The following is an 11162-nucleotide window of genomic DNA, read 5'->3' on the forward strand; positions in this document are numbered from 1 at the left end:
AGATCTAGCGTTTTTGGGGCAATAGTGGTTGCATCTCTCGATTTCTGGCTAAATCCCGGCTTGAGTAGTTTGGAGAAGGTGTTTAGACTGTGTGGATTAAGTTTTGGTAGGAGTATTTTTGAATTTGGCAGTCCGGTACTTCCGGATCTGACCACGGCAGTAGGAACCACCGTTTCCCAGTCTTGAGCGGTACTACCGCTCCCACGGGAGCGGTACTACCACTCGTGCGGTACTGCCACCTATGGCCAGCGGTACTACCGTTGCTTGCTCGATTCCATCATTTTCCTACCACTGTTTGATCCGTGTTGCTTTGTTTGGAGGCTTATGCTTTTTCTTTCGTGTTGGCTCTTCTGTTCGTGTGTTTGGTTCCAGGTGATGAACGTCCTGAGCAGCAAGTCCGCCGTGTCAACCCCGGTCGTGCAACATCAAAGCGCTACCGCACCTCTGAGTCAGTAGGTGCTTCCTCAAGTGCGGCACCTCCGCCTCAACTCCAGAAGAAACCTGCCAACAGGCCGAAGCCAAGGGGCAAGACTATGACTGAGTTGTCTGCCAAGGAGTTCTGGGAAAGGCGTCGCCGCAACCCCTACGCGGAAGACCAAGAACCCAATTTGGTTAACCGCCCGTTCTGGAACCGCTTTCAGTTTGCCATCTACTTTGATGTGATCAAGGCCAAGAAGAATCTCTATGTTGATGTTCGCTCCATCGACATGGATGCCATGGAAAAGGATCCTGAATACTTTGGTGAAGCTCTTCAGATGTGTGCTCAGCTAAACATTCTCAGAATCATGCAGTTCAACAAGGACTTTGATGCAGATTTGGTGGCTCAATTCTATGCTACTGTCCATCTTGGAACTGATGAAGAAAGGACTCTGACCTGGATGACAAATGGCAAGTTACTGTCTGTCAAGTGGAAGCCCTTCATGGAGTTACTTGAGGTGGAAGATCGCGGGCTTGAGACTCCTGTCGGCTTTCGCCCTCACCGCAACGTCAACTCCACTCACAAGCAAGCCCTCTGGCCCTACTGCACTGTGAAGGTTCACCCTGTGACTAAGAAGGAAACCTATGAGTTGTCTACCTACCTGGACATCCTTCATCGTGTCTTTCGAGAGACCCTCTTTCCTCGCATCGGGAATCTGGATATGGTCCACTCCTATCTCGTGGATATGCTTCTCTTCTGCCAGCATGAGAAGGAAGCAAACACTGGCGAGTCCCCGGACATTTCTCATGTTATGTGGTCTGAACTTCTCACTGCCATTTCTGAGCGCAAGTGCCCGATCTATGGTCCGTTCATCATGCTGCTCATTGAGAAGGCCTGGGCACGTGTCTATCCCCAGGTGATGCTGGAAACTGGAGAATTGGTTTCTCATGAGATCAAGCGTCTGAGGAAGAAGGACAGTTGGGGCACCCCAGCCCCTAAATCCGGGGGTCCATCTACTGCTGCTGACATGGAGACCGAGGACGGGGCTGAGGCCGATGATGACGATGAGGATTATGAGCCTTCTGGGACAAAGCCCTCTTGGGCAAAGAAGATCAAGCGCAAGATGAAGAAGCTCTTCTGCATGGACTCTCGTGGTCAGTACACGACTCATGTGGCTGAGAAGAAGGCCAGGGGGCGTCACAAGGAGCTCATGCGTCAGCTGGGTGCGACCGTTGTCAGTGGGTCTGAGGGCCAGATCACTGAGGAAGAGGAGTGGATTCAGCAGCACTGTCCGTGGACCGATTTTGACACCGAGCAGTTTCCGAGTGAGGATGGCAGTGCAGATGACCCTGCCAGGATGTGATGAGAGAGCTCCTCAGTTTGCCTTCACCTGGAGCCGTAGCGTCGCTCTTTGCCTTTTTGGTGTCTCGATGCCAAAGGGGGAGAGAGCTTAGGGATTTGTGCTTTATGGTGTGATTTATGGTGTCGTCGTTTTCTTTGTTGTGTCGTTGTGTTTTCTCGCCATTTGCCTTGTTTGGTTGTGTGCCAGTGAGACCTAAGTTCCAGACATATGGTGTAAGACATATGCTACCTTATCTTTATCTATGTCTTTCTAGTACTTTGGTATCTTATGAGTTGCTTGTCTATCTGTTATATTACCTGCTCTCATGTATCCTAGGCTTAGGTTGTTGGACTATAAAATATAGGGGGAGTGTTGATCCTAATGTGTGTGTCCTACATTCCAAAGGCACTACTAACTAGGTGCACACATTCAGGGGGAGCCCGTCTATATTTTGTAGTTCTAAGTATCTTTACTTTCATGATATATCCTTGTGCAAATCCCTGGTTGTCATCAATCCACCAAAAAGGGGGAGATTGTTAAGGCATATCTCTCTAGATGTAGTTTTGGTGATTGATGACAACATGTTTGCGGACTAATCGTGTGCTTTGAGCATTTCAGAGATTCATCATTTGGCACGAGACGATTTCTTTCCCCTCGGAGTGTCATTCAAGACGGTGTAGCTCTTTCGCTTCTTTTCTGGTGGACTAGTTTCGTAGGAGTCACCGTACTATCAAGAGGGGGTCCGTTTTGGTAAGGCTAGGGTGGAATCAACACATACACATCCTCTTTAGACCCTCTAAGCCTTTCCGCTTCATTGGAGATCTCTTTCCCCCTTCTTTGGGTTGTGTCTGGTCCCAGCGGTAGTACCGCTTAGGGGTCACAGGCGGCAGTACCGCTCCGCAGCGGTAGTACCGCCGGTGGGTCCTCAGCAGTAGTACCATTGCGGTACCAGGCCCCTACCGCATTGACTCGAGGGGTCATTTTTCGTGTCGGATTGTGCGGTACTTTGCAGCGGCAGTAGAGCGGCAGTGCCGCTCATGAGCGGTAGTACCGCCTACCACCGCGGCAGTACCGCTCGGGTCCGTCTCTCTCCTGCCCTCCAAACTCCACGGTAGTACCGCCCGGGGGAGCGGTAGTACCGCTGTTCTCAGCGGTAGTGCCGCTGCCTTCTGCGGTAGTACCGCCCTCCGCGGGGCTGTTTTGGGGGGCAACGGTTGGATTGTTCCCCCCACTATATAAGGAGGTCTTCTTCCCCAAAGTTGACCTACCTCTTCCCCCAAAAGCTCCATTGTTGCTCCAAGCTCCATTTTCGCCCGATCTCTCTCCCTAGCCAATCAAACTTGTTGATTTGCTTGGGATTGGTTGAGAAGGCCCCGATCTACACTTCCACCAAGAGAAATTTGATTCCCCCCACTTATCCCTAGCGGATCTTGTTACTCTTGGGTGTTATAGCACCCTAGACGGTTGAGGTCACCGCGGAGCCATAGTCCATTGTGGTGAAGCTTTGTGGTGTCGTTGGGAGCCTCCACTTAAGTTGTGGAGATTGCCCCAACCTTGTTTGTAAAGGTCCGGTCGCCGCCTTCAAGGGCACCAATAGTGGAATCACGGCATCTCGCATTGTGTGAGGGTGTGAGGAGAATACGGTGGCCCTAGTGGCTTCTTGGGGAGCATTGTGCCTCCACACCGCTCCAACGGAGACGTACTTCCCCTCAAAAGGAAGGAACTTCGGTAACACATCCTCGTCTTCACCGGCTCCACTCTTGGTTAACTCGTCCCTTTACTTTCGCAAGCTTACTTGTGTTAAATCCCTTGCTTGCTTGTGTGCTTATTGTCATTGCATCATATAGGTTGCTCACTTAGTTGCATATCTTGACAACCTACTTTGATGCAAAGTTTAAATTGGTAAAGAAAAGCTAAAATTGTTAGTTGCCTATTCACCCCCCCCCCCTCTACTCAACTATATCGATCCTTTCACGGGGTTCTGCTCCAGGAAAAGGGATGAGTCGGTCTTTTCATAGTTATCACCTGTAACTAGTAAGAAACGGATAACTTATGTGGCAAACAAATATTAGTGGGTCTCTTTGGATTATATGATTTTCATATGAATTTTATAGGCTCCAAATCGTAAGGACCCCCCCCCCCTACATAAGCTCTTTGGATTATAGAGCTTGGTTACTAAATTCCTACGGAACCTATTTATATGCCCCATTCCATACAAATCTCGATGGGAGCTCAAACCTTATTCCTTTACTTTGTCAAGTCCAATAACTTTCACCCTATCTCTCTTACCCTCGCTCCTCAATCCTCTATATTTCTTGTGTTTGCTTTATGTGCACCATCAAAATGCACTATTGCAAAAGAAATTATGTGTTATGTAATCATGTCGGATCCCATGGCACTCAATCATACTTTCTTTCTTCATATTCTTACATTTTCAAATTATTGCATAACGAAATGCAAAAGAGAAGTAGTGGTGTAGCCAAGTCAGCGATGATGCATATATTTGTGCATGGATGGCAGCTTAGGACCAGCCTCATGAAAATCTTTATATACCATGTGAGGTTCTACCTCATGAAAACGCTCTTCAATGGAACTTTCGTTTTAGCTGGCGGTGACCAATAAACCACCAGGCATACAACAGAGTCAAGAACAATCGAGTGTAGCCATGGAATCGCAGTGCAGATTCAGCTGGTACAACTCTTATGTGTCGACATACTCCATAGTGGGATCTAAGATCCATTTTATTTGGATTTTGACTGTTATTTCCTCGTGTAGTATATCCTAAAGAGGAGTTCAATAAAGGAAGAAATTCAGAAAAGCTTGTCGCCACCTCTATAGCTTAGGAGCTCATGGGATCGTAACATTGGAACCAACAAAATCGACAATGCATTTGGGCACCCGCCCATGATGACTTTTCATGGAAGATGTTTCTTACCTATTTTGAGGTAGTCTGATTTATTCATAAAAGGATTGCTAGTAAGACTAGTTAACAAAAAAAAAGGCATTTTTAGTTTTACCCATTTATGGAATTTTCTCGAGGTAAAAAATATGTTTTTTCTGCGAAAAAGGATCCAGATATATTATAAAAGTTCATCGAAAGTACAAATAACCTCAAGCATAATCAAAATTACATCAAAGGTCTCTAAACAACCGAGCGACCACTGCCGTCGTGAGAACGAGCCACACATGCGACATTGTCGCCACTCTCCTATCAGAACCATCTTGACCTTGTCGATGATAGTCGGGAAGTCATCGTGAATGTGCCCCTAAAGACCAACGCCCTGGAGTCGCAGTCATTGTCGTTGATCTCTTGAATAGATTTGAAGCAACTATCGTCAAATCTCGCCGTCGGGCATGCACGACAAGGAGCCCTAACCTCGCCGCCCCAATGAGATGTCCAGAATCTACACGAAGATCCGTCAACAATGTCACGATGGACAAACTCGTGGAGAATCTAAGCCCGAAAGACAAACTCGAATAAGAAGCGCCACACCTGCAAGACAACAAAAACTAACCTAAACTACTAGTCAGAGCAAAGGCGCCGGGATTCCCCGCCCCACTATCGACCGCTGGAGCAGCAGGAAGAGGGGAGACAAATCCGTCGGGTGGGTTCATCGACGAAGCCGAAGGGAAGGGAAGAAAACGCAAGAGTTATATAGTTCATGAGTGCCTTTATTTGATCCTTTATGACGACAATATATCGTGGTTGTTCGGATGCAAGCGAATGAGGTTATATTCGTATGAAGACAACACCTATTTTACAATTATCTTTGATCTTTTTTGCTCAGAAGGTCATCTTTCTTCACCATGCTCTTTTGAGGACGTACAATGTTCTCTGTGTGGAAACGACAACTATTCTTTTGTCATCCGCACCACCGTTTTGATATACAACGTCACCTGTCTTTGCTAAGCACTCAAGGCCACGCGGTTGCATGTTTCATTTTGGATGACATTCATTCCACACAACCAAGAGTTCAACGAATTATTGAAGACCCGCTTCTAAAGTTGTTAAGGCTTGTAAACACCGACCTTTTTTGCCTTTCGAATCAAGGGCTTTATTCATTACTCACGAGGATTACAAGAGATGTCAATATAATCATGAAAGAAAGGAGAAATATATAGTTCAACCAAAGACACCTCCTTCTATCGTCATAGGCTTCCTTTATGTGTGTTATATAAGCTGTAATTTCGCCAACTCAAAAAACAAAGTTGAAATTTCGCAAAAAACAAAGAAAGATCGAGCTCATTCTAGACGGAGGCAGTGCTTTGCGATGCGTGCGCGGCCATCTGGCCCGCCCGCAAATCGCCCTACCCCTCCCTTGCCCATAAATTCCAGTCTCCCACGGCGCCCCAATCTCGCCGCCCCGACTCGACCCGACGCGACTCCCCTCCCAAGCCCAAATCCCCAAATCGCCCCTAAAACCCTAGCCGCCGCCGCCATGGCCGCCTCCCCCACCGCCTCCGCCTCCGGCTCCGCGGCCGCGGCGGCGGCGGCCGCCTCCGAGGCCAACGACGGGCCCACGCTCTCCGTGGTCACCAAGCGCCTCCGCGCGCTGCGCAAGAAGCAGAACCGCATCGCGCAGATGGAGGAGGCCGTCGCCGCCGGCAAGACGCTCAACCAGGAGCAGAAGGAGGTGATGCGCTCCAAGCCCACCCTCGCCGCCGTCATCGACGAGCTCGAGCGCCTCCGCACGCCGCTCGCCGTCGCCGTCGCCGAGGAGGTCTCCGTCGCCCCCGCCCCCGCCCCGGCCCCGGAGCCCTCCGGCTCCGATTCCTCCGTCCAGGACCTCCTCGCGCTCGTCTACTTCGGCGCCCTCTTCGACGTCAAGCCGCAGAGCGACTTCATCGCCACGATGGTCGCGCGCGAGCATGAGCGGAGCAGCTGCATCACCTATGACTGCGTCGGGGACGACACCGTGGACCTGCTCGTGGAGGGCGACCTCGACGTCGTGTCCGCTGTGGCCGCCCTTGCCGCCGCTCGCCCTGCTTCCGCGGTGGGCGTCTCCCACCGCGACGCGCTCCAGGCCTGTGCCCACCATGCCCGCTTATGGCTCGCCCGCGCTGACGAGCCCATCCACCCTGGCTCCTCTGTTACTTGTGAGTGTTGTTGATATACTCCGCTTATGGTGGGAGTAGTAGATTTGTTATCTGGTCTGGTTGGAAATTATTGCTGACTGAAACCTGTGGCTTTTGGCTGTAGATGCTGCGGTGAGGGCTAAGCTGGACAGGATCATGGCATCAGACTACTACACAGCAGCTGCAGTTGGAGGAGGGAGCTATGGAGCTGAAGGTGTGCAGGCACAGGAGAGTATGACTGCCTCACCAGAGGCATCAGCAGTGGAGGAGAACCTAGCTGCTGAAGGTCACAAGGTTCGCAAACTGCATTTTTGGTGTAATTTAATTTATGCTTAGCATGGTGCAGTTGTCATTGCCCTTAAACTGTGCTCTGATCTTTGTTGACGATTGATCAATGTGCTCCTAGTATTATTATTATCATCATTGCTGCTGCTGCTGCTGCTGCTGTTTGTGCTGATTCAGTAGTAATGATCAATTTGGAAGACTGTAAGGTCTCTCCATTTGGGATGTAGATTATGCTGTTCTATATGGATGTTGTGGCCCGTTGCTTAGATATAACAGACAGTGCCTGTGCATTGGCGTTCTGGAAAAACTGCTGAAGATAATAACTTAACCACTATGTGCTTTGTATAATATTATGTGTAGTGTCACCACTATCTAGAATTCATCGTTGTGGTCTTGCAATAGCATGATTGTTTATCTTGCATTTGTTTCTTTTCTACTTTGTGTGTCTAATTTTTCGGAGTCTACTTTGTTGTCTATTACTTGAAATGCTGGTTGAAAAAACACCAATACCTGATGTCAAAACATTCTGAAAAATGGTACACATGTATTTTGTTCGTAAATTTAACAAAAAAACCCGGCATTTCTGTAGCATGAGTGAAGAAACCAAGTTTAGCGCCCTGACAATATTTGTACCCTTTGTATAAAGCAAGTTTTGTGCTCCTAAAGAATTGCATTTTAGAGACCTAGATTTGTTTCTTTTGCTCAGGCGCAAAAATATGTTTGTTTTTCCAAGAAAAGCTACTGGAATCTGAATGGATCACACATTTGCATGTGTAATTTTACCTGAGCTTTAAGACACTCAAATTATTTACTCCCTCCGCTCTTATATTTCTTTACAGAGGGAGTATTTACTATCTAGTACTGAAGAAGCACATGATCCTGCATTCCATTTTACCTCTATCTGTCGTTCTTGCTTGTTGCATATCTACTGTATGATTATGACTTACGACCAACATAACTTTGATAAAGCAACTTAAAAGCTGAATATTTTTTGGGTCTGGTACTCTTTGGCATTCTAGCTGTGTACTTATGATATTGTTGCAGGATTACTTTCCTGAGGTGCAGATTCTCTTTCATAACTATAGGTCATTCATAATCTTTGTTGAGTCCTGAGGAATCTTCTTTGACTTCTATTTTAGAATTAAGCTGCAAGGTCCTAGGCCCTTTACATAATCTAGCCTTATTGATCTTGCCAGTTCCGTTGCGCAAGCTTGATTATAGAGATGTTATTTACCCAGCATTAATATGATAAGTGTAGGCTCGAGCCTCTGGTGCTCGTCATAAAATCACTTACAATTTAAATATGTAGAAGACATGGCTGCTGCTGTACCCACTCTTTTGTATGTGTACTCAAACTGAAGTTAGTGTCATTTTCCTAAATTTCTGAACTGATTTCTAACCTGTGAGTTCACTCTCACGTTCCATTTTTTATAACAACCTAGACATCGTCCAGGCATCATCTGCTGCATGTTGCCTCAAGACATTATATTTACAAACTGTACATTGCCCATCCCCCACCTTTTAGTATTATGATTATTGGAACAAAAGCTAGACAGCAGTGCCATCAACTTACAACACCTTTGGTAATATCACAGTTCTTTGGTGGAGAGTACCATTAAGATGCACCTCCATACCTATGATAAATCAATGAGGTGGGATACACATTTGAAATGGTGCATTCATAATTAAATAGTTCTCCTGGAGAAATCATGCTGTCTTGCATTTTTCAAACATCCAATCATGAATTTGGGTGAATGTTTAACTTTTGTGTGTTTTCTAGTCGCTGGAACTGTTTTTGTTTTGCGCCATATGATGAGAAATCTTATCCAACTCACGACGGTCATCTGAGACACTTAGTGTGTAATGGTCAGTATTTTTTAGTTCCTGGAGAGAATTGTGTTAATGCAAGTTTTAGAATAACCTGAACTCCTGAAACTTCCGTGCACATGTTTATTGGTAGAACTAATCATTGACGATCTTGGGTGGGAAAGTTAACATGTTAACATGCAAACTGTTTTTAAACAATATTTCGTTGTGCATGTGATGAGAAACCATTTGCAACTCACGACGGTCGTCTGAGACACTTTGTGTGTAATGGTGCATTCATATGTTCTCTGATGCCCCTTCTGATTCTTCATTTTGTATGTGATTTGGGTGGAGTGCCTCAGCTTTGTTTGTTGGGTTGATTGCATTTGTTTTCCATTCATACGTTTTCAGCTATTGACTCGATATGTCCTTCTCATTCTGAGTGTCTTTTTTTGTAAAAATAGCATTTTCCCTATGTTCTATTTTAAAACAAACTTGTATTAGCAGTGTCTTGCACTGCCTGTTATTAAGATGATTCATATTTTCACTGAAGATTTGGGTGTTATTTGCCGGTGGCTGCCCAGTGAGCCATGCCCGTTCTGTTGTCATGATAGCTGGTGTATATAGATATAGAGAACAAAATGTAGGTACATGTAATTGTTATCCTTGATGAGAGGTTCTCCTGGCTAGCTGTACTCTGATTCCAGATTCCTTGTCTCTAGGTTCAATTGTATAATAAGTAAAACAAAAAATCAGCCACTATATTTTGTCCAGAAAAGCAAAAGCACCACTAATTTCCTGGTACTAGCATATGGTGATCAGAGTCAGGACTTTGAGTGTGCACCTAAAGCGCTACCATGTGTGAAGTGTTTCTGCATATGAGATTTAAAATAATATACTTGGCTAGATTTATTGTTTTGGTTAGAGTGAAGTGTTTCTACTGTTGCTTAGTTGTATTGGCTTGGTTATTATTCATTTAAGCTGAGCTATGATAGACTGGGCAACTGATGCACGTTTTGTAATTATCAGATGGGTGTTTATATTTGAAGTTCACACGGTTTTATTGTTTGACATTTTGACGGGTCAAGTGAAATGATTGAGCTTATATTGATCTTGTTGGTTGTTTACTTGTTGACAGGAGGAGAAGGAAGACTCCCATGCTACGGAAATTTACAATGATCATCAGTCTGACTCAGCAGACGTGCAAAATGTGGTAAAGACCGATGACCTGTGGATTGTTTTTCTGTATATGAGATATATATTTTCAGGCTGATGCTAACATGCCAGTTTCAGGATCGTGAAGCCCCCGTGAACCCTCCCGAGGAATATCCCTCTGTTCAGGCAGAGCAGGAGAAGTTTGACATGGAAGAGCAAGATGAGAGGGATGCTGAGCCAAAAGAGCAGCAGTTCCAGCACCCTAGGCGGTCTCATCAGAACCAGCGGGGAGGTGGTCGTGGCAGGAGGGGGGCCTACCCCAATGGCCGTGGCGGGCGTGGAGGCGGCCGCGGCATGGGCGGCGGATACCAGAATGGGCGTGGATACCAGGGTGGGGGTGGCGGATACCAGGGAGGCGGTGGCGGGTACCAGAATGGCCGGGGTGGTGGTGGCGGTTACTACAACAACAACAACGAAGAAGGGTACTACCAGCCGAGGAACTTCAACACCAGGGGCAGGGGTGGTCGGTCTGGCGGCGGCAACTCTCACTACAGCAACCAGGGAGGAGGCGGCGCGCAGGGAGGTGGCCACGCGTACGCCGAGAGGGTTGAGGCAAATGCTTAGTTGTTGAATTATTTTGCTTGGGTGGAGGTCACGAGAGGGAGAGAGTCTGGGAGCCATTTTGTTATTATAGAACTAACTTAGCCTGTTATTACGTCGCAATCCGTCCCCCATCTGTGAGTTGGTTTTGTTGGTCCAATCCAATGACTGCATATGGTTGGTCGATAAATGTGGAATCTTTGTCGAAAGTAGCTTCAGGTCATGTTTGTTGGTTCCCTTGTTGCTTCTTTTTCCACGAGCATAGTGTTTTAACTATGGCGACCTGATGATGCATGAAGGGAGTTCTCATGGTGGAGACTGAAGTCTACTTTAATTTTTTTATTTTGAAAAAATGTTACCAAAATTTTGAAATGTTCAAAAAACTTAAGAAATATTTGTGCTTTTAAAAAAAATGGAGCTTACTATGCGTCGGCCGGGTGATGTTTAGAAAACATCCGCCGCCTCGGTACCTGTAGGATC

General features: G+C 46.6%; 1 protein-coding gene and 2 non-coding genes across 3 annotated transcripts; all 3 read left to right on the forward strand.

Moving 5' to 3' along the window:
- The first annotated feature begins 6106 nt into the window (after nt 1-6106).
- Nucleotides 6107-10918, forward strand: LOC123095724 (heterogeneous nuclear ribonucleoprotein A2 homolog 1). Its single transcript, XM_044517277.1, has 4 exons — nt 6107-6857; nt 6961-7130; nt 10066-10140; nt 10221-10918. The coding sequence occupies exons 1-4, from the start codon at nt 6200-6202 to the stop codon at nt 10704-10706; spliced, it is 1389 nt and encodes a 462-aa protein (XP_044373212.1). The 5' UTR covers nt 6107-6199; the 3' UTR covers nt 10707-10918.
- LOC123100906 (small nucleolar RNA Z161/Z228) lies at nt 8924-9014 on the forward strand. The gene has a single exon (XR_006448520.1). It is a non-coding gene; the product is annotated as a small nucleolar RNA Z161/Z228 (small nucleolar RNA).
- LOC123100905 (small nucleolar RNA Z161/Z228) lies at nt 9156-9244 on the forward strand. The gene has a single exon (XR_006448519.1). It is a non-coding gene; the product is annotated as a small nucleolar RNA Z161/Z228 (small nucleolar RNA).
- Nucleotides 10919-11162: the final 244 nt, after the last annotated feature.

Source organism: Triticum aestivum, chromosome 4D, assembly GCF_018294505.1.
Source record: "Triticum aestivum cultivar Chinese Spring chromosome 4D, IWGSC CS RefSeq v2.1, whole genome shotgun sequence".
Lineage (NCBI taxonomy): Eukaryota > Viridiplantae > Streptophyta > Magnoliopsida > Poales > Poaceae > Triticum > Triticum aestivum.